This window comes from Thalassophryne amazonica, chromosome 10, assembly GCF_902500255.1.
Source record: "Thalassophryne amazonica chromosome 10, fThaAma1.1, whole genome shotgun sequence".
NCBI classification, from domain to species: domain Eukaryota; kingdom Metazoa; phylum Chordata; class Actinopteri; order Batrachoidiformes; family Batrachoididae; genus Thalassophryne; species Thalassophryne amazonica.
The window spans coordinates 23,658,970-23,684,788 of record NC_047112.1 but is presented as its reverse complement, the minus strand read 5'-3'; the positions used below and the strand labels follow the sequence as shown (position 1 = coordinate 23,684,788).

Here is a 25,819-nt window from a genome sequence, read left to right as displayed (position 1 = left end):
TTGGCCACGTGAAAATAATGTGAATACAGAAATGTGCATAAAAGGAAGAATGTGTTAAGGCCGTGCATCCTCTGTGCCATCTTTGAAAGCAAACTGAACCAAAAGTTTTTACTGGCTCACTAATCATGAGTCACATGTTTGGATGAGTCGGTTGTAATTAACATTTACAATGTGGGCTGCCAGTATCAGATATGCCACTTACTGCTGGAGGACACAAAACAACAGTGAGAGCAAGAATGCCGAGAAACACTGTGCAAGTTCCAAAAAAAAAAAGAGAGAAGAAAAGATGCAGACAAACAACCAGTAGGGAGGTTTCACGATTTGTTCTAAGTAGGGTGTTAAGAGAGAGGAAGCACGGTGGGACAGATGGAGACACACCGTTCTCTCTGCCAAATCGTGTCTCATTCTATCCGTCCAACCATCCAAAGCCATTCTCGTCTCTTCTACCTCCCTGCCTCCCCTAGTTACAGCTCACTCTGTCACTTCTGCATTCATCCAGCTACTCATTATGCATCTATCCATCCATCATATACTCAGCCTCCATCCGTCTCGCTTACATTTTTTTGGGCTGAGTAACACATCCATCCATCTAGTTAAGTAAAATGGCACATTTGTTTTTGCACATTCGTGTGCCAGTACCTGTGTGTAGGCCTGGTTATACTGGCTGTAATCAACAGAGGCTTCGCTGCTGTAGGGAGCTGTGGGTGTGGGTGCACTGCTGTGGGAGAAGGAGCCGAATCCCTGGGAGACCACAGGAGCCACTGAGCTTCCATACACCCCAGAAGCAGGTTGTCCTCCCTGTGCTTTGCTCCCCACTGACCCTGAACAATAGTGGAAGGAGTCACGGAAGAGACAGCTAACAGTTTAGATAGAGATGCATCATGAAAAAAAAGAAAAAAAAAAAATCTAATTCATTGATGTTGAACTTGTGTCTTACAGAGTGGATACAACCAACCAGACAGTTAAAGGCCTGCAGCATACATTATGCATCACGAAGCCTGCATGTTAATTCTGTTAATAACGGCACACACACCACAGTAAATGTTTTTCATATCAAACCATGAAATGCATTTTCCAAACAGGACAGTGAAACAATAACTTACATTTACAGGTCAAATTTATGGTAGTTTACGTTTAAGGCTCAACTTTAGAAATGCAAAACATGACCAAATTAGATGCAAACATCTTGAAATGACCATATCGGCACATAAACTTTGGACTTGCTTAGGAAATCCCAGGTTCATTTGTTTGTTTGACAGTTCCAGTGGCCCTTGTTTCAAGACACTCTTGTATTTATAAAGCTGTAAAAACTAATCTTCTGCGGTGTGGTAGCCAACTAGTCAGTGCACTCACTTTTAAAAGAGAAGATTCCTGGTTCAACACTACCTGTGCGCATTTTCCATGTAATGCGGAATTAGTCACGAAGAATGTACCTTAAAATTAATGCTCCATTTTTCATATCGTTCTTGGTGACTTTTATTCCTGAACATGGTTGAATCATCTTGTATTTTTCCAACAATCTGAGTCAACATGGTGGCCTGTGGCAACCAGTTTAAACTTTATTTTGACAGAACTCTATTGTACATGGGATTTAGTCCATGTGCCAAGCAGGATTTCGGAACCACTTAAGGGGACTAAAAAACACTTAGAATCTAGCCTCAGTGTACCATGGGCCTGCAAAAAATGTTTGATAGCAATCCCAGGGTGGTAGTTATAGCCAGGTAGGGGTCAATGAAAAATTCCACAGAGATCAAAATTTAAAAATGCTGCAATGATATTGAGAAATATACCACATTATTTGTCTGATCATAATAATTCCAAAAAGGTATAGTTTGGACAAACTATGACTGAATTCTATGGAATTATGGGGTAAAACAGCAAAAATCATGACAAAGGTCAGTTTCAGTTTGCACAGGAGTCAAAAGTTAATTTTGACTCCAAGTCTTCTTGGATCACTTCTTACCAATTTTGGTAAGTAATTTGGTAAGTAAATTTGGTAACCTGTAGAGCTCTATCTATGTTCGCAGACAAGATGGCAGAGCCTTCCCCAGTAGGGTGGAGGCGGTCCAGCATCACCAAGCCACGGCGGCCCCAGAATGAAGGCCAGTTATCAATACAGCTAAAGCCTGTCTACAAAACTGCGCCAGCCACCTATTTAACGATGTCAGCCTGCTAAATGCCTCATCAGTACCCCGGGAGGGGAGGGGACCAGAGACTATTAATCGATGCCGACACATCTTTCTGGCAAGGTCACAAGTCCTCTCTATGTCCATTTTTGTGACCTCTGAGTGCTTCATCCTGATATCATTGGTGCCGACATGAATAACTATGTGACTATATCTCATGTCATGTTCCTTCGTCTGTCTTCCCTTCTGCAGCGTCAGCACCCTAAGATGAGATGCAATGTCGGGAGCTCTGGCCCCAGGAATACATTTAACGTCAGCCGGCATCTGTAACCTGACTTTGCGGGTGATAGAATCCCCTATCACTAAAGTCTGGTGTTTCGGCCTGGAGACAGGAGTGGAAGTCACTTGTGGGCTCAGAGAATACACATCTGGCAAATCCAAGGGGGAGAACCAATTCACAGTTCGCACTGGCGAGTGTGATTGGGGTGCCACAACCGGGCACCAAGCCCTACGGGGCTTCCTCCGCCTAGCCACAGTCCGAAAGCCGTCCTCCACAGCCTGCGTTTCTAAGCTGATGCTAATGGGCTCGCTAGCTGGCCCAACACTAACCTCATCTGGAGTGTCCGTAACATCTAACTCCACTGAGCTAAGAAGCTGCTCTAATTTACGGACACGGCTCTCTAAGAGAGCCACCCTATCTTCCAACATCACGCAGGATTTACGGAGGGTGTAAAGTAGAATTAGTAGTGTACTTTGTGCACTAAGAAATTCATGAATGTAGCCAAGCAAACACGAGTTAACCAATAATGGATAAGCTAACCACTCCTAAGGCTCACACAGACGCAAATAAATGTATTAAAATTCACAGCAGTTACACTAAAAAACTAACAGAAGTATTAAACAGGTAAAAAAGCAACAGCTATAAAATACACTAAACAGTTAATTAACTAACAGGAGTGTAAAAAAATGAAATGAAAAAATGATGACGGGGGTCCGAAATAACTAACGCAAGCTAACCACTAGCAAAAATGCTAGCCGCTCCTAAGATTTTACACAGGAGTAAAATAATTACTTAAAATTCAAAGCAGCTCGACTGAAAAACGAACAGAAGTATTAAACGGGTAAAAAAGAAACAGCTATAAAAATTAACGACGGAGAGAGGAGGGGTCGACCTAACTAGCGAAAGCTAACTGCTAGCAAATGCTAACTGCTAGTGATTCACAACAGGACTGTTGTTAAATAACATTCAGAGTAGATACAATTAATAACCAGAAGAGTGCTAAACAGAAATAAAAGAAGCATATACAACCGTGTGAAGTTCAGAGTGGCGTCACAGCAACAAACAGAAGCAAGTTGCCAGATCTTGTGAAAATATTTGCTCATTTTGAAATGGATGCCTGCAACACATTTCAAAAAAGTTGGGATGGGGCAACAAAAGACTGGGAAAGTTGATGAATGCTCAAAGAACACCTGTTTGTAACATTCCACAGGTGAACAGGTTAATTGGAAACAGGTGAGTGTCATGATTGGGTATAAAAGGAGCATCCCCAAAAGGCTCAGCCATTCAAAAGCAAAGATGGGGTGAGGATCACCATTTTGTGAACAACTGTGTGAAAAAATAGTCCAACAGTTTAAGAACAATGTTTCTCAAAGCAAAGAATTTAGCAATTCTATCATCTACACGCCATAATATAATCAGAAGATTCAGAGAATCTGGAGAACTTTCTACACATAAGCGGCAAGGCCGAAAACAAACATTGAATGCCCGTGACCTTCGATCCCTCAGGCGGCACTGCATTAAAAACCGACATCATTGTGTAAAGGATCTTACTGCGTGGGCTCAGGAACACTTCAGAAAACCATTGTCAGTTAACACAGTTCGTCGCGACATCTACAGGTGCAAGTTAAAACTTTACCATGCAAAGCGAAAGCCATACATCAACAACATCCAGAAACGCCGCCACCTTCTCTGGGCCTGAGCTCATTTGAAGTGGAAAAGTGTGCTGTGTTCTGATGAGTCCACATTTCAAATTGTTTTTGGAAATCATGGACGTCGTGTCCTCCGGACAAAAGAGGAAAAAGACCATCCAGATTGTTAAATCAAATCAAATCAATTTTATTTATATAGTGCCAAATCACAACAAACAGTTGCCCCAAGGCGCTTTATATTGTAAGACAAAAACCATACAATAATTACAGAAAAACCCCAACGGTCAAAACGACCCCCTGTGAGCAAGCACTTGGCGACAGTGGGAAGGAAAAACTCCCTTTTAACAGGAAGAAACCTCCAGCAGAACCAGGCTCAGGGAGGGGCAGTCTTCTGCTGGGACTGGTTGGGGCTGAGGGAGAGAATCAGGAAAAAGACATGCTGTGGAAGAGAGCAGAGATCAATCACTAATGATTAAATGCAGAGTGGTGCATACAGAGCAAAAAGAGAAAGAAACACTCAGTGCATCATGGGAACCCCCCAGCAATCTAAGTCTATAGTAGCATAACTAAGGGATGGTTCAGGGTCACCTGATCCAGCCCTAACTATAAGCTTTAGCAAAAAGGAAAGTTTTAAACCTAATCTTAAAAGTAGAGAGGGTGTCTGTCTCCCTGATCCAAATTGGGAGCTGGTTCCACAGGAGAGGAGCCTGAAAGCTGAAGGCTCTGCCTCCCATTCTACTCTTAAAAACCCTAGGACTACAAGTAAGCCTGCAGTCTGAGAGCAAAGCTCTCTATTGGGGTGATATGGTACTATGAGGTCCCTAAGATAAGATGGGACCTGATTATTCAAAACCTTATAAGTAAGAAGAAGAATTTTAAATTCTATTCTAGAATTAACAGGAAGCCAATGAAGAGAGGCCAATATGGGTGAAATATGCTCTCTCCTTCTAGTCCCCGTCAGTACTCTAGCTGCAGCATTTTGAATTAACTGAAGGCTTTTCAGGGAACTTGTAGGACAACCTGATAATAATGAATTACAATAGTCCAGCCTAGAGGAAATAAATGCATGAATTAGTTTTTTAGCATCACTCTGAGACAAGACCTTTCTAATTTTAGAGATATTGCGCAAATGCAAAAAAGCAGTCCTACATATTTGCTTAATATGTGCATTGAAGGACATATCCTGATCAAAAATGACTCCAAGATTTCTCACAGTATTACTAGAGGTCAGGGTAATGCCATCCAGAGTAAGGATCTGGTTACCAGCACAAAGTTCAAAAGCCAGCATCTGTGATGGTATGGGGGTGTGTTAGTGCCCACGGCATGGGCAACTTACACATCTGTGATGGCACCATCAATGCTGAAAGGTACATCCAGGTTTTGGGGCAACACATGCTGACATCCAAGCAACGTCTTTTTCAGGGATGTCCCTGCTTATTTCAGCAAGATAATGCCAAGCCACATTCTGCATGTGTTACAACAGCGTGGTTTCGTAATAAAAGAGTGCGGGTATTAGACTGGCCTGCCTGCAGTCCAGACCTGTCGCCCATTGAAAATGTGTGGTGCATTATGAAGCGCAAAATACGACAAGGGAGACCCCGGACTGTTGAACAACGGAAGTCGTACATCAAGCAAGAATGGGAAAGAATTCCACCTACAAAGTGTCATCAATTAGTGTCCTCAGTTCCCAAACGCTTATTGAGTGTTGTTAGAAGGAAAGGTGATGTAACACAGTGGTAAACATACCACTGTCCCAACTTTTTTGAAAAGTGTTGCAGGCATCCATTTCAAAATGAGCAAATATTTGCACAAAAACAATAAAGTTTATCAGTTTGAACATTAAATATGTTGCCTTTGTGGTGTATTCAATTGAATATAGATTAAAGAGGATTTGCAAATCATTGTATTCTGTTTTTATTTACATTTTATACATGTCCCAACTTCATTGGAATTGGGGTTGTACCTTGGATCTGATTTACCTCCCCCAATTTCAGTTTCAATTTATTTTCATTTATATAGCGCATAAGCAGACCAGACTCAAAGGGGTGACCCTCTGCATGCCCATGCTACAGACATAAATTAGAGAACAATTCACAGAACAATTCACAAAACGAATATAGAAGAAATGCTGTCGGTGCACAGGACAGGAGGGTCGCCAGCACAAATACAACTCCCATGGATGGAGCTGCACCTTAAACATAGAGAAAAAAATAGAATCAGGCATCAGAAAGACAAGAAGTACTGTATAATTTGCAAGCATTAAACAACAAGAAAAACAGAAGAAATATTAAGGCGATCGCCAGCTACTAGCCCTAAGCTTCACTAAAAGACCCAGAATTTAAGTAAAGTTGAGGCCGCGGCATGCTCCATTTTCTAATAAAAATGAATTCAAAGAGTAAATAGCGTAAAACAAAACTATACCAGTATGCTAGCCATACGAAAGGGAAAATAAGCGCGTCTTAAGTCTGGACTTGAAAGTCTCCACAGAATCTGACTCACACTCACACATGCTGGAATGGCGTGTGAGTCTAGAATGTAATTATCAACGGTCATTGTTCAGTGTTCTTAGGTAATATCTGTAATTTCTCCAAAAAATATGAGTTCTATCAACATCCTTGACCCAAAATACATAAGCATACCAAACAACAAATGTCAGCTCTCCCCAGTTTGTCAGTGATCATGTTATACACATGCACACACACACAGAACCTTTTGCCTTTTGTGCATTTTGCCAAAAGCAGGTGCTTCTATTTTTAAATACCCACAAACAGAGATGGTGGAGGCAGAAATCAAACACACTACACATTTTACTCATGGTAATGGCAACATGACACTTAATTAAACTGACTAAACCAACTGAACTACAAAAACATAATAAACCAATAACACTGACAACACTTTTAAACTAAAATGAACCACAATAACAACATTTAAAACCCCAAGACCCTGAACTCCCATGGTGCACTGCAGCACAACAGCCATTGTTCACTGTTAGCTAATATCGCTAATTTCTCAAAAAATATTAGTCCTATCAACTTTTCGTTTTTGCAGCATTCATCCTTGACCCAAAATACATAAGCATACCAAACGGCAAATGTCAGCTCTCCCCAGTTCCTCCGTGATCGAAGTCATACACACGCACGCACGCACGAACACACACACACACGCACGAAACACACACACACACACACACGATTTAAAAAAACAACAATAACAACAACAAAAAAAGATGTCTCCAAACAATCCTCCATAAAGTACCTGAATCAGGACCAATATCCATCTGAGGCCAAGGATCAGCATGGAGATCCCTTTGCTAATTTTAGATATTGAGCTCAAACATGAAAAGCCTGTACAGTCATTTAAGATTTTTTTTTTTAAAGTATCATTTCATTCATATACTGTATTTGTATATTACCTTGCAGAGCCATTCCTGGCATTACACTGGCTAGGTTCAGGTAAGGATTAGAGGGCAGTCTGACTTCTTTAGGGGGGTCACCAAGTAGAGAATTTTGACCACTGCTTACCTGAAAAAGATGATGAGAGACCTTATTCACAGTAAATGTCCCAGCAAACAGTATTTAAACTTTTTTTTTAATATAATGTTCCTTGTCTTTGACAGATAAAGAAAGACAAAAAATAAGTGGGAAAATGTAGGGGAAGGGAGTGACAGCTCTCTAGTGAAGTATGTTGTTTTTTTCCCTCTTATCCTTTGAGTAGTCATAATATGAGGCAATTTTAATATTGCAATGTTGCAGATAACTTGCGGGCAGACAGAGACTTTGTGTGTTGTTTATGCAAGGCACATCTGATTGATGCAATCTTTGTACTCTTAGTATAGCGCTGGATAGCAGACAAGGGTTTTGCAGTGCAAACACCATCTGTGGTAACAGATTATAATGCTCTGTGCTCAACCACACCTCATTTTTAGACCAACACTCCCATGGGAGCACAACGGTGTTGACTATTTAGAACAGTGGTTCCCAACCCTGGTCTTCAATGCTCATGTTCTGGAGTCCCTGAGGACCAGGGTTGGGTATGAAAACCATAACTGTGCTATGTGTAAATTAGCAAAGACATTCTTGCAGGGCTTTGCACTGGGTGCAATATAGGGCCCTCTAGGCATTTCAGTATCACAACAAACATACATACAATAATTACAGAAAACCCCAACGGTCAAAACGACCCCCTATGAGCAAGCACTTGGCGACAGTGGGAAGGAAAAACTCCCTTTTAACAGGAAGAAACCTCCAGCAGAACCAGGCTCAAGGAGGGGCAGTCCTCTGCTGGGACTGGTTGGGGCTGAGGGAGAGAATCAGGAAAAAGACATGCTGTGGAAGAGAGCAGAGATCAATCACTAATGATTAAAAGCAGAGTGGTGCATACAGAGCAAAAAGAGGTGAATAAAAAGAAACACTGGGTGCATCATGGGAAACCCCCCCACCCCCAGCAGTCTATGTCTATAGCAGCATAACTAAGGGATGGTTCAGGGTCACCTGATCCAGCCCTAACTATAAGCTTTTTCAAAAAGGAAAGTTTTAAGCTTAATCTTAAAAGTAGAGAGGGTGTCTGTCTCCCTGATCCGAATTGGGAGCTGGTTCCACAGGAGAGGAGCCTGAAAGCTGAAGGCTCTGCCTCCCATTCTACTCTTACAAACCCTAGGAACTACAAGTAAGCCTGCAGTCTGAGAGCGAAGCGCTCTATTGGGGTGATATGATACTATGAGGTCCCTAAGATAAGATGGGACCTGATTATTCAAAACCTTATAAGTAAGAAGAAGAATTTTAAATTCTGTTCTGGAATTAACAGGGAGCCAATGAAAAGAGGCCAATATGGATGGAATATGCTCTCTCCTTCTAGTCCCTGTCAGTACTCTAGCTGCAACATTTTGAATTAACTGAAGTCTTTTCAGGGAACTTTTAGGACAACCTGATAATAATGAATTACAATAGTCCAGCCTAGAAGAAATAAATGCATGAATTAGCTTTTCAGCATCACAGTGAGACAAGACCTTTCTAATTTTAGAGATATTGTGCAAATGCAAAAAAGCAGTCCTACATATTTGCTTAATATGCGCATTGAAGGACATATCCTTATCAAAAATGACTCCAAGATTTCTCACAGTATTACTAGAGGTCAGGGTAATGCCATCCAGAGTAAGGATCTGGTTAGACACCATGTTTCTAAGATTTGTGGGGCCAAGTACAATAACTTCAGTTTTATCTGAATTTAAAAGCAGGAAATTAGAGGTCATCCATGTCTTTATGTCTGAGACATTCCTGCAGTTTATCTAATTGGTGTGTGTCCTCTGGCTTCATGGATAGATAAAGCTGGGTATCATCTGCGTAACAATGAAAATTTAAGCAATGCTTTCTAATAATACTGCCTAAGGGAAGCATATATAAAGTGAATAAAATTGGTCCTAGCACAGAACCTTGTGGAACTCCATAATTAACCTTAGTCTGTGAAGAAGACTCCCCATTTACATGAACAAATTGTAATCTATTAGATAAATATGATTCAAACCACTGCAGTGCAGTGCCTTTAATACCTATGGCATGCTCTAATCTCTGTAATAAAATTTTATGGTCAACAGTATCAAAAGCAGCACTGAGGTCTAACAGAACAAGCACAGAGATGAGTCCACTGTCTGAGGCCATAAGAAGATCATTTGTAACCTTCACTAATGCTGTTTCTGTACTATGATGAATTCTGAAACCTGACTGAAACTCTTCAAATAGACCATTCCTCTGCAGATGATCAGTTAGCTGTTTTACAACTACCCTTTCAAGAATTTTTGAGAGAAAAGGAAGGTTGGAGACTGGCCTATAATTAGCTAAGATACCTGGGTCAAGTGATGGCTTTTTAAGTAATGGTTTAATTACTGCCACCTTAAAAGCCTGTGGTACATAGCCAATTAATAAAGATAGACTGATCATATTTAAGAGCGAAGCATTAACTAATGGTAGGGCTTCCTTGAGCAGCCTGGTAGGAATGGGGTCTAATAGACATGTTGATGGTTTGGAGGAAGTAACTAATGAAAATAACTCAGACAGAACAATCGGAGAGAAAGAGTCTAACCAAATACCAGCATTACTGAAGGCAGCCGAACATAAAGATATATCTTTGGGATGGTTATGAATAATTTTTCTCTAATAGTTAAAATTTTAATTGCAAAGAAAGTCATGAAGTCATTACTAGTTAAAGCTAAAGGAAATGAAGGCACAGAAATGAAGGACAAGTCTCTTAAGATGAAACTATTCATAGGCTCAGTTTCTATCAGTGTCCGTGTGTATTATGGATTCAACCCGAACATACTTGTGTTGAATCCAGATTTCTTGACAGGATTCTGAACAACATTCAGGTTTTGTGCAACACTAAATGGATCCACGCTGGGAAAGAAACAGCAACTGGACGTCCCCTTTGGTCTTCTCCAGCTACTGGAGTCCTTAACATTGTGTGTTTGGATTGGTCCACCTGTATTGGCCTCTACTGGTGGTTGGCTCTCACTGCGGTATTGTATCACTTCCTGTTCCGGAGCACAGCGGTGTTTTTCTGTATCTGTTAGCTGTTTAATCTGCGCAGTTAGATTGATCTAGTTATCTAGATTACGATTTGTTTCCCAGTGTAATCTTTACGTGCCTTAACTAAAGCACTCATTCTGCTGAATCACCTCTAAATTATTTACACATTATTCACTTTGCGTGTTTTTAGGAATCCGCTAGCTTAGCGTAGCTACTAGCTCTTAGCCGATTTAGCATGGCGGCTTCTCCTGTCTCTCCCGCACGTTTCTGCTCTGGGTGTGAAATGTTTAGTTATTCCTCGGCCTCCTTTAGCAGTAACGGTACTTGTAATAAGTGTAGCTTATTCGTAGCTTTGGAGGCCAGGCTGGGCGAATTGGAGACTCGGCTCCGCACCGTGGAAAATTCTACCAGCTAGCCAGGCCCCTGTAGTCGGTGCGGACCAAGGTAGCTTAGCCGCCGTTAGTTCCCCCCCTGGCAGATCCCGAGCAGCCGGGAAAGCAGGCTGACTGGGTGACTGTGAGGAGGAAGCGTAGCCCTAAACAGAAGCCCCCTTGTACACCGCCAACCCGTTCACCATCTCTAACCGTTTTTCCCCACTCGACGACACACCCGCCGAGGATCAAACTCTGGTTATTGGCGACTCTGTTTTGAGAAATGTGAAGTTAGCGACACCAGCAACCATAGTCAGTTGTCTTCCGGGGGCCAGAGCAGGCGACATTGAAGGAAATTTGAAACTGCTGGTTAAGGCTAAGCGTAAATTTGGTAAGATTGTAATTCACGTCGGCAGTAATGACACCCGGTTACGCCAATCGGAGGTCACTAAAATTAACATTAAATCGGTGTGTAACTTTGCAAAACAATGTCGGACTCTGTAGTTTCTCTGGGCCCCTCCCCAATCAGACCGGGAGTGACATGTTTAGCCGCATGTTCTCCTTGAATTGCTGGCTGTCTGAGTGGTGTCCAAAAAATGAGGTGGGCTTCATAGATAATTGGCAAAGCTTCTGGGGAAAACCTGGTCTTGTTAGGAGAGACGGCATCCATCCCACTTTGGATGGAGCAGCTCTCATTTCTAGAAATCTGGCTAATTTTCTAAATCCTCCAAACCGTGACTATCCAGGTTGGGACCAGGAAGCAGAGTTGTAGTCTTACACACCTCTCTGCAGCTTCTCTCCCCCTGCCATCCCCCTCATTACCCCATCCCCGTAGAGACGGTGCCTGCTCCAGACTACCAATAACCAGCAAAAATCTATTTAAGCATAAAAATTCAAAAAGAAAAAATAATATAGCACCTTCTACTGCACCACAGACTAAAACAGTTAAATGTGGTCTATTAAACATTAGGTCTCTCTCTTCTAAGTCCCTGTTGGTAAATGATATAATATTGATCAACATATTGATTTATTCTGCCTTACAGAAACCTGGTTACAGCAGGATGAATATGTTAGTTTAAATGAGTCAACACCCCCGAGTCACACTAACTGTCAGAATGCTCGTAGCACGGGCCGGGGCGGTGGATTAGCAGCAATCTTCCATTCCAGCTTATTAATTAATCAAAAACCCAGACAGAGCTTTAATTCATTTGAAAGCTTGTCTCTTAGTCTTGTCCATACCAAATTGGAAGTCCCAAAAACCAGTTTTATTTGTTATTATCTATCGTCCACCTGGTCGTTACTGTGAGTTTCTCTGTGAATTTTCAGACCTTTTGTCTGACTTAGTGCTTAGCTCAGATAAGATAATTATAGTGGGCGATTTTAACATCCACACGGATGCTGAGAATGACAGCCTCAACACTGCATTTAATCTATTATTAGACTCTATTGGCTTTGCTCAAAAAGTAAATGAGTCCACCCACCACTTTAATCATATCTTAGATCTTGTTCTGACTTATGGTATGGAAATAGAAGACTTAACAGTATTCCCTGAAAACTCCCTTCTGTCTGATCATTTTTTAATAACATTTACATTTACTCTGATGGACTACCCAGCAGTGGGGAATAAGTTTCATTACACTAGAAGTCTTTCAGAAAGCGCTGTAACTAGCTTTAAGGATATGATTCCTTCTTTATGTTCTCTAATGCCATATAACAACACAGTGCAGAGTAGCTACCTAAACTCTGTAAGGGAGATAGAGTATCTCGTCAATAGTTTTACATCCTCATTGAAGACAACTTTGGATGCTGTAGCTCCTCTGAAAAAGAGAGCTTTAAATCAGAAGTGTCTGACTCCATGGTATAACTCTCAAACTCGTAGCTTAAAGCAGATAACCCGTAAGTTGGAGAGGAAATGGCGTCTCACTAATTTAGAAGATCTTCACTTAGCCTGGAAAAAGAGTCTGTTGCTCTATAAAAAAGCCCTCCGTAAAGCTAGGACATCTTTCTACTCATCACTAATTGAAGAAAATAAGAACAACCCCAGGTTTCTTTTCAGCACTGTAGCCAGGCTGACAAAGAGTCAGAGCTCTATTGAGCTGAGTATTCCATTATCTTTAACTAGTAATGAGTTCATGACTTTCTTTGCTAACAAAATTTTAACTATTAGAGAAAAAATTTACTCATAACCATCCCAAAGACGTATCGTTATCTTTGGCTGCTTTCAGTGATGCCGGTATTTGGTTAGACTCTTCTCTCCGATTGTTCTGTCTGAGTTATTTTCATTAGTTACTTCATCCAACCATCAACATGTTTATTAGACCCCATTCCTACCAGGCTGCTCAAGGAAGCCCTACCATTATTTAATGCTTCGATCTTAAATATGATCAATCTATCTTTGTTAGTTGGCTATGTACCACAGGCTTTTAAGGTGGCAGTAATTAAACCATTACTTAAAAGCCATCACTTGACCCAGCTATCTTAGCTAATTATAGGCCAATCTCCAACCTTCCTTTTCTCTCAAAAATTCTTGAAAGGGTAGTTGTAAAACAGCTAACTGATCATCTGCAGAGGAATGGTCTATTTGAAGAGTTTCAGTCAGGTTTTAGAATTCATCATAGTACAGAAACAGCATTAGTGAAGGTTACAAATGATCTTCTTATGGCCTCGGACAGTGGACTCATCTCTGTGCTTGTTCTGTTAGACCTCAGTGCTGCTTTTGATACTGTTGACCATAAAATTTTATTACAGAGATTAGAGCATGCCATAGGTATTAAAGGCACTGCGCTGCGGTGGTTTGAATCATATTTGTCTAATAGATTACAATTTGTTCATGTAAATGGGGAATCTTCTTCACAGACTAAAGTTAATTATGGAGTTCCACAAGGTTCTGTGCTAGGACCAATTTTATTCACTTTATATATGCTTCCCTTAGGCAGTATTAGTAGACGGTATTGCTTAAATTTTCATTGTTACGCAGATGATACCCAGCTTTATCTATCCATGAAGCCAGAGGACACACACCAATTAGCTAAACTGCAGGATTGTCTTACAGACATAAAGACATGGATGACCTCTAAGTTCCTGCTTTTAAACTCAGATAAAACTGAGTTATTGTTCTTGGCCCCACAAATCTTAGAACATGGTGTCTAACCAGATCCTTACTCTGGATGGCATTACCCTGACCTCTAGTAATACTGTGAGAAATCTTGGAGTCATTTTTGATCAGGATATGTCATTCAAAGCGCATATTAAACAAATATGTAGGACTGCTTTTTTGCATTTACGCAATATCTCTAAAATCAGAAAGGTCTTGTCTCAGAGTGATGCTGAAAAACTAATTCATGCATTTAATTCCTCTAGGCTGGACTATTGTAATTCATTATTATCAGGTTGTCCTAAAAGTTCCCTAAAAAGCCTTCAGTTAATTCAAAATGCTGCAGCTAGAGTGCTGACGGGGACTAGAAGGAGAGAGCATATCTCACCCATATTGGCCTCTCTTCATTGGCTTCCTGTTAATTCTAGAATAGAATTTAAAATTCTTCTTCTTACTTATAAGGTTTTGAATAATCAGGTCCCATCTTATCTTAGGGACCTCGTAGTACCATATCACCCCAATAGAGCGCTTCGCTCTCAGACTGCAGGCTTACTTGTAGTTCCTAGGGTTTGTAAGAGTAGAATGGGAGGCAGAGCCTTCAGCTTTCAGGCTCCTCTCCTGTGGAACCAGCTCCCAATTCAGATCAGGGAGACAGACACCCTCTCTACTTTTAAGATTAGGCTTAAAACTTTCCTTTTTGCTAAAGCTTATAGTTAGGGCTGGATCAGGTGACCCTGAACCATCCCTTAGTTATGCTGCTATAGACGTAGACTGCTGGGGGGTTCCCATGATGCACTGTTTCTTTCTCTTTTTGCTCTGTATGCACCACTCTGCATTTAATCATTAGTGATCGATCTCTGCTCCCCTCCACAGCATGTCTTTTTCCTGGTTCTCTCCCTCAGCCCCAACCAGTCCCAGCAGAAGACTGCCCCTCCCTGAGCCTGGTTCTGCTGGAGGTTTCTTCCTGTTAAAAGGGAGTTTTTCCTTCCCACTGTAGCCAAGTGCTTGCTCACAGGGGGTCGTTTTGACCGTTGGGGTTTTACATCATTATTGTATGGCCTTGCCTTACAATATAAAGCGCCTTGGGGCAACTGTTTGTTGTGATTTGGCGCTATATAAAAAAAAAAATTGATTGATTGATTGATTGTTTCCTCATGTACAGACAAACACATCACATTACCAAAATGTCGAACATGAGGTCTTCTTAGAAAATAATTAAAGCAAATTTTCCAAGGTTGCCATGCAGCCATAGCTGAGGGATTAATATCAGGCTCATATCACAAAATCAGGGGCCATAAATAATTCTTGCTCTCAAATGATACTTTAAGTGTTGTCGAGATTTACTTAGGTTGAATGACACTTTAGTCTATTTTTGGTTGTTTCTCATGATCAGCATTGTGTCTGTGTACTTTAGGTTTAACACGTGCTCTCCAAACATAATCGGGGTGCGTGCACGCTCACCATGGTAGCCAGGGTGCAGCCGTCTGAGCTACTGTGCTGGACTGTTGAAGAATAAATGGCTCGAGGAGGCTGGCCAAAACCTGAGTTATTAATTCCCAGGTGATAGCCATGTCCCTGGTGGTGGGAACCTGCCACAGTCCCAGGAGGTGCAGGTTGCCTGTCATAGGAGGTGGAGTAGGAAAACGAGGAGGGAGCAGGCAATGCGGACAGAGAGTGGGTGCTGTTGTGTTCTCCCCCTGCAGCTCGACTGTGGATCAGTGGCATTATGTTGGCACCGGATACCACAACTGTGGCGCTGTGGGTCGACGCCGCCACCGGCTCCTGGGCAAAATCTGGAGAAGGGAAAAGAGAGGAGAGGAGAGAGAAATGAAAGAAACAGTGTAAAGTTCATGAAAACAGTGATTAAAAATGTACAAAATCATAATGAAAGAACTAAAAGAAAATCAATCAATCAATTTTTTTTATATAGCGCCAAATCACAACAAACAGTTGCCCCAAGGCGCTTTATATTGTAAGGCAAGGCCATACAATAATTATGTAAAACCCCAACGGTCAAAACGACCCCCTGTGAGCAAGCACTTGGCTACAGTGGGAAGGAAAAACTCCCTTTTAACAGGAAGAAACCTCCAGCAGAACCAGGCTCAGGGAGGGGCAGTCTTCTGCTGGGACTGGTTGGGGCTGAGGGAGAGAACCAGGAAAAAGACATGCTGTGGAGGGGAGCAGAGATCGATCACTAATGATTAAATGCAGAGTGGTGCATACAGAGCAAAAAGAGAAAGAAACAATGCATCATGGGAACCCCCCAGCAGTCTACGTCTATAGCAGCATAACTAAGGGATGGTTCAGGGTCACCTGATCCAGCCCTAACTATAAGCTTTAGCAAAAAGGAAAGTTTTAAGCCTAATCTTAAAAGTAGAGAGGGTGTCTGTCTCCCTGATCTGAATTGGGAGCTGGTTCCACAGGAGAGGAGCCTGAAAGCTGAAGGCTCTGCCTCCCATTCTACTCTTACAAACCCTAGGAACTACAAGTAAGCCTGCAGTCTGAGAGCGAAGCGCTCTATTGGGGTGATATGGTACTACGAGGTCCCTAAGATAAGATGTGACCTGATTATTCAAAACCTTATAAGTAAGAAGAAGAATTTTAAATTCTATTCTAGAATTAACAGGAAGCCAATGAAGAGAGGCCAATATGGGTGAGATATGCTCTCTCCTTGTAGTCCCCGTCAGTACTCTAGCTGCAGCATTTTGAATTAACTGAAGGCTTTTTAGGGAACTTTTAGGACAACCTGATAATAATGAATAACAATAGTCCAGCCTAGAGGAAATAAATGCATGAATTAGTTTTTCAGCATCACTCTGAGACAAGACCTTTCTGATTTTAGAGATATTGCGTAAATGCAAAAAAGCAGTCCTACATATTTGTTTAATATGCGCTTTGAATGACATATCCTGATCAAAAATGACTCCAAGATTTCTCACAGTATTACTAGAGCTCAGGGTAATGCCATCCAGAGTAAGGATCTGGTTAGACACCATGTTTCTAAGATTTGTGGGGCCAAGTACAATAACTTCAGTTTTATCTGAGTTTAAAAGCAGGAAATTAGAGGTCATCCATGTCTTTATGTCTGTAAGACAATCCTGCAGTTTAGCTAATTGGTGTGTGTCCTCTGGCTTCATGGATAGATAAAGCTGGGTATCATCTGCGTAACAATGAAAATTTAAGCAATACCGTCTAATAATACTGCCTAAGGGAAGCATGTATAAAGTGAATAAAATTGGTCCTAGCACAGAACCTTGTGGAACTCCATAATTAACTTTAGTCTGTGAAGAAGATTCCCCATTTACATGAACAAATTGTAATCTATTAGACAAATATGATTCAAACCACCGCAGCGCAGTGCCTTTAATACCTATGGCATGCTCTAATCTCTGTAATAAAATTTTATGGTCAACAGTATCAAAAGCAGCACTGAGGTCTAACAGAACAAGCACAGAGATGAGTCCACTGTCCGAGGCCATAAGAAGATCATTTGTAACCTTAACTAATGCTGTTTCTGTACTATGATGAATTCTAAAACCTGACTGAAACTCTTCAAATAGACCATTCCTCTGCAGATGATCAGTTAGCTGTTTTACAACTACCCTTTCAAGAATTTTTGAGAGAAAAGGAAGGTTGGAGATTGGCCTATAATTAGCTAAGATAGCTGGGTCAAGTGATGGCTTTTTAAGTAATGGTTTAATTACTGCCACCTTAAAAGCCTGTGGTACATAGCCAACTAACAAAGATAGATTGATCATATTTAAGATCGAAACATTAAATAATGGTAGGGCTTCCTTGAGCAGCCTGGTAGGAATGGGGTCTAATAAACATGTTGATGGTTTGGATGAAGTAACTAATGAAAATAACTTAGACAGAACAATCGGAGAGAAAGAGTCTAACCAAATACCGGCATCACTGAAAGCAGCCAAAGATAACGATACGTCTTTGGGATGGTTATGAGTAATTTTTTCTCTAATAGTTAAAATTTTGTTAGCAAAGAAAGTCATGACGTCATTACTAGTTAAAGTTAATGGAATACTCAGCTCAATAGAGCTCTGACTCTTTGTCAGCCTGGCTACAGTGCTGAAAAGAAACCTGGGGTTGTTCTTATTTTCTTCAATTAGTGATGAGTAGAAAGATGTCCTAGCTTTACGGAGGGCTTTTTTATAGAGCAACAGACTCTTTTTCCAGGCTAAGTGAAGATCTTCTAAATTAGTGAGACGCCATTTCCTCTCCAACTTACGGGTTATCTGCTTTAAGCTACGAGTTTGTGAGTTATACCACGGAGTCAGGCACTTCTGATTTAAAGCTCTCTTTTTCAGAGGAGCTACAGCATCCAAAGTTGTCTTCAATGAGGATGTAAAACTATTGACGAGATACTCTATCTCACTTACAGAGTTTAGGTAGCTACTCTGCACTGTGTTGGTATATGGCATTAGAGAACATAAAGAAGGAATCATATCCTTAAACCTAGTTACAGCGCTTTCTGAAAGACTTCTAGTGTAATGAAACTTATTCCCCACTGCTGGGTAGTCCATCAGAGTAAATGTAAATGTTATTAAGAAATGATCAGACAGAAGGGAGTTTTCAGAGAATACTGTTAAGTCTTCTATTTCCATACCATAAGTCAGAACAAGATCTAAGATATGATCAAATGAATTAAAGCTCTGTCTGGGTTTTTGATTAATTAATAAGCTGGAATGGAAGATTGCTGCTAATCCTCCGCCCCGGCCCGTGCTACGAGCATTCTGACAGTTAGTGTGACTCGGGGGTGTTGACTCATTTAAACTAACATATTCATCCTGCTGTAACCAGGTTTCTGTAAGGCAGAATAAATCAATATGTTGATCAATTATTATATCATTTACCAACAGGGACTTAGAAGAGAGAGACCTAATGTTTAATAGACCACATTTAACTGTTTTAGTCTGTGGTGCAGTTGAAGGTGCTATATTATTTTTTCTTTTTGAATTTTTATGCTTAAATAGATTTTTGCTGGTTATTGGTGGTCTGGGAGCAGGCACCGTCTCTACGGGGATGGGGTAATGAGGGGATGGCAGGGGGAGAGAAGCTGCAGAGAGGTGTGTAAGACTACAACTCTGCTTCCTGGTCCCAACCCTGGATAGTCACGGTTTGGAGGATTTAAGAAAATTGGCCAGATTTCTAGAAATGAGAGCTGCTCCATCCAAAGTGGGATGGATGCCGTCTCTCCTAACAAGACCAGGTTTTCCCCAGAAGCTTTGCCAATTATCTATGAAGCCCACCTCATTTTTTTGGACACCACTCAGACAGACAGCAATTCAAGGAGAACATGCGGCTAAACATGTCACTCCCGGTCTGATTTGGGAGGGGCCCAGAGAAAACTACAGAGTCCGACATTGTTTTTGCAAAGTTACACACCGATTTAATGTTAATTTTAGTGACCTCCGATTGGCGTAACCGGGTGTCATTACTGCCGACGTGAATTACAATCTTACCAAATTTACGCTTAGCCTTAGCCAGCAGTTTCAAATGTCCTTCAATGTCGCCTGCTCTGGCCCCCGGAAGACAATTGACTATGGTTGCTGGTGTCGCTAACTTCACATTTCTCAAAACAGAGTCGCCAATAACCAGAGTTTGATCCTCGGCGGGTGTGTCGTCGAGTGGGGAAAAACGGTTAGAGATGTGAACGGGTTGGCGGTGTACACGGGGCTTAAGATCGAAACATTAAATAATGGTAGGGCTTCCTTGAGCAGCCTGGTAGGAATGGGGTCTAATAAACATGTTGATGGTTTGGATGAAGTAACTAATGAAAATAACTCAGACAGAACAATCGGAGAGAAAGAGTCTAACCAAATACCGGCATCACTGAAAGCAGCCAAAGATAACGATACGTCTTTGGGATGGTTATGAGTAATTTTTTCTCTAATAGTTAAAATTTTGTTAGCAAAGAAAGTCATGACGTCATTACTAGTTAAAGTTAATGGAATACTCAGCTCAATAGAGCTCTGACTCTTTGTCAGCCTGGCTACAGTGCTGAAAAGAAACCTGGGGTTGTTCTTATTTTCTTCAATTAGTGATGAGTAGAAAGATGTCCTAGCTTTACGGAGGGCTTTTTTATAGAGCAACAGACTCTTTTTCCAGGGTAAGTGAAGATCTTCTAAATTAGTGAGACGCCATTTCCTCTCCAACTTACGGGTTATCTGCTTTAAGCTACGAGTTTGTGAGTTATACCACGGAGTCAGGCACTTCTGATTTAAAGCTCTCTTTTTCAGAGGAGCTACAGCATCCAAAGTTGTCTTCAATGAGGATGTAAAACTATTGACAAGATACTCTATCTCACTTACAGAGTTTAGGTAGCTACTCTGCACTGTGTTGGTATATGGCATTAGAGAACATAAAGAAGGAATCATATCCTTAAACCTAGTTACAGCGCTTTCTGAAAGACTTCTAGTGTAATGAAACTTATTCCCCACTGCTGGGTAGTCCATCAGAGTAAATGTAAATGTTATTAAGAAATGATCAGACAGAAGGGAGTTTTCAGAGAATACTGTTAAGTCTTCTATTTCCATACCATAAGTCAGAACAAGATCTAAGATATGATTAAAGTGGTGGGTGGACTCATTTACTTTTTGAGCAAAGCCAATAGAGTCTAATAATAGATTAAATGCAGTGTTGAGGCTGTCATTCTCAGCATCTGTGTGGATGTTAAAATCGCCCACTATAATTATCTTATCTGAGCTAAGCACTAAGTCAGACAAAAGGTCTGAAAATTCACAGAGAAACTCACAGTAACGACCAGGTGGACGATAGATAATAACAAATAAAACTGGTTTTTGGGACTTCCAATTTGGATGGACAAGACTAAGAGTCAAGCTTTCAAATGAATTAAAGCTCTGTCTGGGTTTTTGATTAATTAATAAGCTGGAATGGAAGATTGCTGCTAATCCTCCGCCCCGGCCCGTGCTACGAGCATTCTGACAGTTAGTGTGACTCGGGGGTGTTGACTCATTTAAACTAACATATTCATCCTGCTGTAACCAGGTTTCTGTAAGGCAGAATAAATCAATATGTTGATCAATTATTATATCATTTACCAACAGGGACTTAGAAGAGAGAGACCTAATGTTTAATAGACCACATTTAACTGTTTTAGTCTGTGGTGCAGTTGAAGGTGCTATATTATTTTTTCTTTTTGAATTTTTATGCTTAAATAGATTTTTGCTGGTTATTGGTGGTCTGGGAGCAGGCACCGTCTCTACGGGGATGGGGTAATGAGGGGATGGCAGGGGGAGAGAAGCTGCAGAGAGGTGTGTAAGACTACAACTCTGCTTCCTGGTCCCAACCCTGGATAGTCACGGTTTGGAGGATTTAAGAAAATTGGCCAGATTTCTAGAAATGAGAGCTGCTCCATCCAAAGTGGGATGGATGCCGTCTCTCCTAACAAGACCAGGTTTTCCCCAGAAGCTTTGCCAATTATCTATGAAGCCCACCTCATTTTTTGGACACCACTCAGACAGCCAGCAATTCAAGGAGAACATGCGGCTAAACATGTCACTCCCGGTCTGATTGGGGAGGGGCCCAGAGAAAACTACAGAGTCCGACATTGTTTTTGCAAAGTTACACACCGATTTAATGTTAATTTTAGTGACCTCCGATTGGCGTAACCGGGTGTCATTACTGCCGACGTGAATTACAATCTTACCAAATTTACGCTTAGCCTTAGCCAGCAGTTTCAAATGTCCTTCAATGTCGCCTGCTCTGGCCCCCGGAAGACAATTGACTATGGTTGCTGGTGTCGCTAACTTCACATTTCTCAAAACAGAGTCGCCAATAACCAGAGTTTGATCCTCGGCGGGTGTGTCGTCGAGTGGGGAAAAACGGTTAGAGATGTGAACGGGTTGGCGGTGTACACGGGGCTTCTGTTTAGGGCTACGCTTCCTCCTCACAGTCACCCAGTCGGCCTGCTTTCCCGGCTGCTCGGGATCTGCCAGGGGGGAACTAAGTAAGGAGAGGAGATACAGGAAAGAGAAGAACAGGGAAAAGAGGAAAACAAACAAAAAAAACCCTGTGTGTGTGTGTGTGTGTGTGCATGCCAACAAAAACACGAAAATGGTCCAAAAAAACACAAAGTAAATGGGAAAAAAATGATGAAATAAAACAAGGAGAGGAGAAATGCCAGATGAGTGTCATGAATTTTACAGATGACAGTTTTGTCCCACAGGCATATGACAAAAATGACTCGTAACAGAGCCCCACATCTCTGTTGAGCGAGTTCTAATATTTCAGAATGAGCAGCTCCTCATATGTATATCATTCTTTATCATCTTTACTGACATTCTCCTAATATTTTTCTCTCTCCCTCCAGGGGAAATACAGCACCTATAAAAAAGTAGCATTTACATTTTCCCCCTAGTGTTAACGCACTAAAAACAAATTTTACCATAACGATGAATAAGACTGCTCAACACCATCCCCAAAAAACTAAAACCAAAGCGAAAAACAGAAACCTATCAACTGAACTTAATAATGATACAACGTAAATGCAGATCAGGAGTGAAGAGTGTCTTCAACTCCAGCCTCCAACTCTAAGTTAGACTGACATCTGGATTCTGTCTGCTGTTCCAGGAGATAAATACACTTAAGCAATGCCTGAGGTTATTCTTCGGCTCACTGTTGTTGATGGGGTTTTTTTTGTGTGTGTTTCATGTTTTCCAAGGTCGTATTTTTTGCAAAATAACTTCCCTGTGTGAACACACAAAAAAAAAATTAACCATAACATCTTTTTAAACTTTATTTAACCAGGTCAGTCCCATTGAAATCGAGAGACCAGGGCAATTATAAAGTTTTCAATTCACCTAATGTGCATGTCTTTAAATGTGGAAGGAAACCCATGCAAACACAGGGAGAACATACAAACTCCACACAGAAAGACCACAGGTGGGACTTGATCGCATGACCTTCTTACTGTGAGGCAACAGTGCTAACCACTAATCCACCGTGCTGCCAAGTTAACATCTTAAGTTAACAAAGCCACCTGTCACATGCACTGATAAAATGCTGATATTGCAGACACACAATCACATGCTGAGCAAAGATGGACATGCATGCTCACACACACACACACACACACACACACACACACACACACACACACACACACACACACACACACACACACACACACACACACACACACACACACACACACACACACACACACACACACACGTACGCAGGCACACACAAACATGCACACACATCCCCGTAGAGACGGTGCCTGCTCCCAGACTACCAATAACCAGCAAAAATCTATTTAAGCATAAAAATTCAAAAAGAAAAAATAATATAGCACCTTCAACTGCACCACAGACTAAAACAGTTAAATGTGGTCTATTAAACATTAGGTCTCTCTCTTCTAAGTCCCTGTTGGTAAATGATATAATAATTGATCAACATATTGATTTATTCTGCCTAACAGAAACCTGGTTACAGCAGGATGAATATGTTAGTTTAAATGAGTCAACACCCCCGAGTCACACTAACTGTCAGAATGCTCGTAGCACGGGCCGGGGTGGAGGATTAGCAGCAATCTTCCATTCCAGCTTATTAATTAATCCAAAACCCAGACAGAGCTTTAATTCATTTGAAAGCTTGTCTCTTAGTCTTGTCCATCCAAATTGGAAGTCCCAAAAACCAGTTTTATTTGTTATTATCTATCGTCCACCTGGTCGTTACTGTGAGTTTCTCTGTGAATTTTCAGACCTTTTGTCTGACTTAGTGCTTAGCTCAGATAAGATAATTATAGTGGGCGATTTTAACATCCACACAGATGCTGAGAATGACAGCCTCAACACTGCATTTAATCTATTATTAGACTCTATTGGCTTTGCTCAAAAAGTAAATGAGTCCACCCACCACTTTAATCATATCTTAGATCTTGTTCTGACTTATGGTATGGAAATAGAAGACTTAACAGTATTCCCTGATAACTCCCTTCTGTCTGATCATTTCTTAATAACATTTACATTTACTCTGATGGACTACCCAGCAGTGGGGAATAAGTTTCATTACACTAGAAGTCTTTCAGAAAGCGCTGTAACTAGGTTTAAGGATATGATTCCTTCTTTATGTTCTCTAATGCCATATACCAACACAGTGCAGAGTAGCTACCTAAACTCTGTAAGGGAGATAGAGTATCTCGTCAATAGTTTTACATCCTCATTGAAGACAACTTTGGATGCTGTAGCTCCTCTGAAAAAGAGAGCTTTAAATCAGAAGTGTCTGACTCCGTGGTATAACTCACAAACTCGTAGCTTAAAGCAGATAACCCGTAAGTTGGAGAGGAAATGGCGTCTCACTAATTTAGAAGATCTTCACTTAGCCTGGAAAAAGAGTCTGTTGCTCTATAAAAAAGCCCTTCGTAAAGCTAGGACATCTTTCTACTCATCACTAATTGAAGAAAATAAGAACAACCCAGGTTTCTTTTCAGCACTGTAGCCAGGCTGACAAAGAGTCAGAGCTCTATTGAGCTGAGTATTCCATTAACTTTAACTAGTAATGACTTCATGACTTTCTTTGCTAACAAAATTTTAACTATTAGAGAAAAAATTACTCATAACCATCCCAAAGACGTATCGTTATCTTTGGCTGCTTTCAGTGATGCCGGTATTTGGTTAGACTCTTTCTCTCCGATTGTTCTGTCTGAGTTATTCTCATTAGTTACTTCATCCAAACCATCAACATGTTTATTAGACCCCATTCCTACCAGGCTGCTCAAGGAAGCCCTACCATTATTTAATGCTTCGATCTTAAATATGATCAATCTATCTTTGTTAGTTGGCTATGTACCACAGGCTTTTAAGGTGGCAGTAATTAAACCATTACTTAAAAAGCCATCACTTGACCCAGCTATCTTAGCTAATTATAGGCCAATCTCCAACCTTCCTTTTCTCTCAAAAATTCTTGAAAGGGTAGTTGTAAAACAGCTAACTGATCATCTGCAGAGGAATGGTCTATTTGAAGAGTTTCAGTCAGGTTTTAGAATTCATCATAGTACAGAAACAGCATTAGTGAAGGTTACAAATGATCTTCTTATGGCCTCGGACAGTGGACTCATCTCTGTGCTTGTTCTGTTAGATCTCAGTGCTGCTTTTGATACTGTTGACCATAAAATTTTATTACAGAGATTAGAGCATGCCATAGGTATTAAAGGCACTGCGCTGCGGTGGTTTGAATCATATTTGTCTAATAGATTACAATTTGTTCATGTAAATGGGGAATCTTCTTCACAGACTAAAGTTAATTATGGAGTTCCACAAGGTTCTGTGCTAGGACCAATTTTATTCACTTTATACATGCTTCCCTTAGGCAGTATTATTAGACGGTATTGCTTAAATTTTCATTGTTACGCAGATGATACCCAGCTTTATCTATCCATGAAGCCAGAGGACACACACCAATTAGCTAAACTGCAGGATTGTCTTACAGACATAAAGACATGGATGACCTCTAATTTCCTGCTTTTAAACTCAGATAAAACTGAAGTTATTGTACTTGGCCCCACAAATCTTAGAAACATGGTGTCTAACCAGATCCTTACTCTGGATGGCATTACCCTGACCTCTAGTAATACTGTGAGAAATCTTGGAGTCATTTTTGATCAGGATATGTCATTCAAAGTGCATATTAAACAAATATGTAGGACTGCTTTTTTGCATTTACGCAATATCTCTAAAATCAGAAAGGTCTTGTCTCAGAGTGATGCTGAAAAACTAATTCATGCATTTATTTCCTCTA

General features: G+C 40.9%; 1 protein-coding gene across 1 annotated transcript in view; it reads right to left on the bottom strand.

Moving 5' to 3' along the window:
• raver2 (ribonucleoprotein, PTB-binding 2) overlaps window positions 1-25,819 on the bottom strand; it is a 359,833-nt gene that overhangs the window by 14,225 nt on the left and 319,789 nt on the right. Inside the window, exons 10-12 of the mRNA XM_034179562.1 lie at window positions 15,503-15,834; window positions 7,471-7,579; window positions 640-821 (exon numbers count right to left, since the gene is read on the bottom strand). Coding sequence (XP_034035453.1) covers window positions 640-821; window positions 7,471-7,579; window positions 15,503-15,834 — 623 coding nt within the window. The remainder of the gene's footprint in view (window positions 1-639; window positions 822-7,470; window positions 7,580-15,502; window positions 15,835-25,819) is intronic.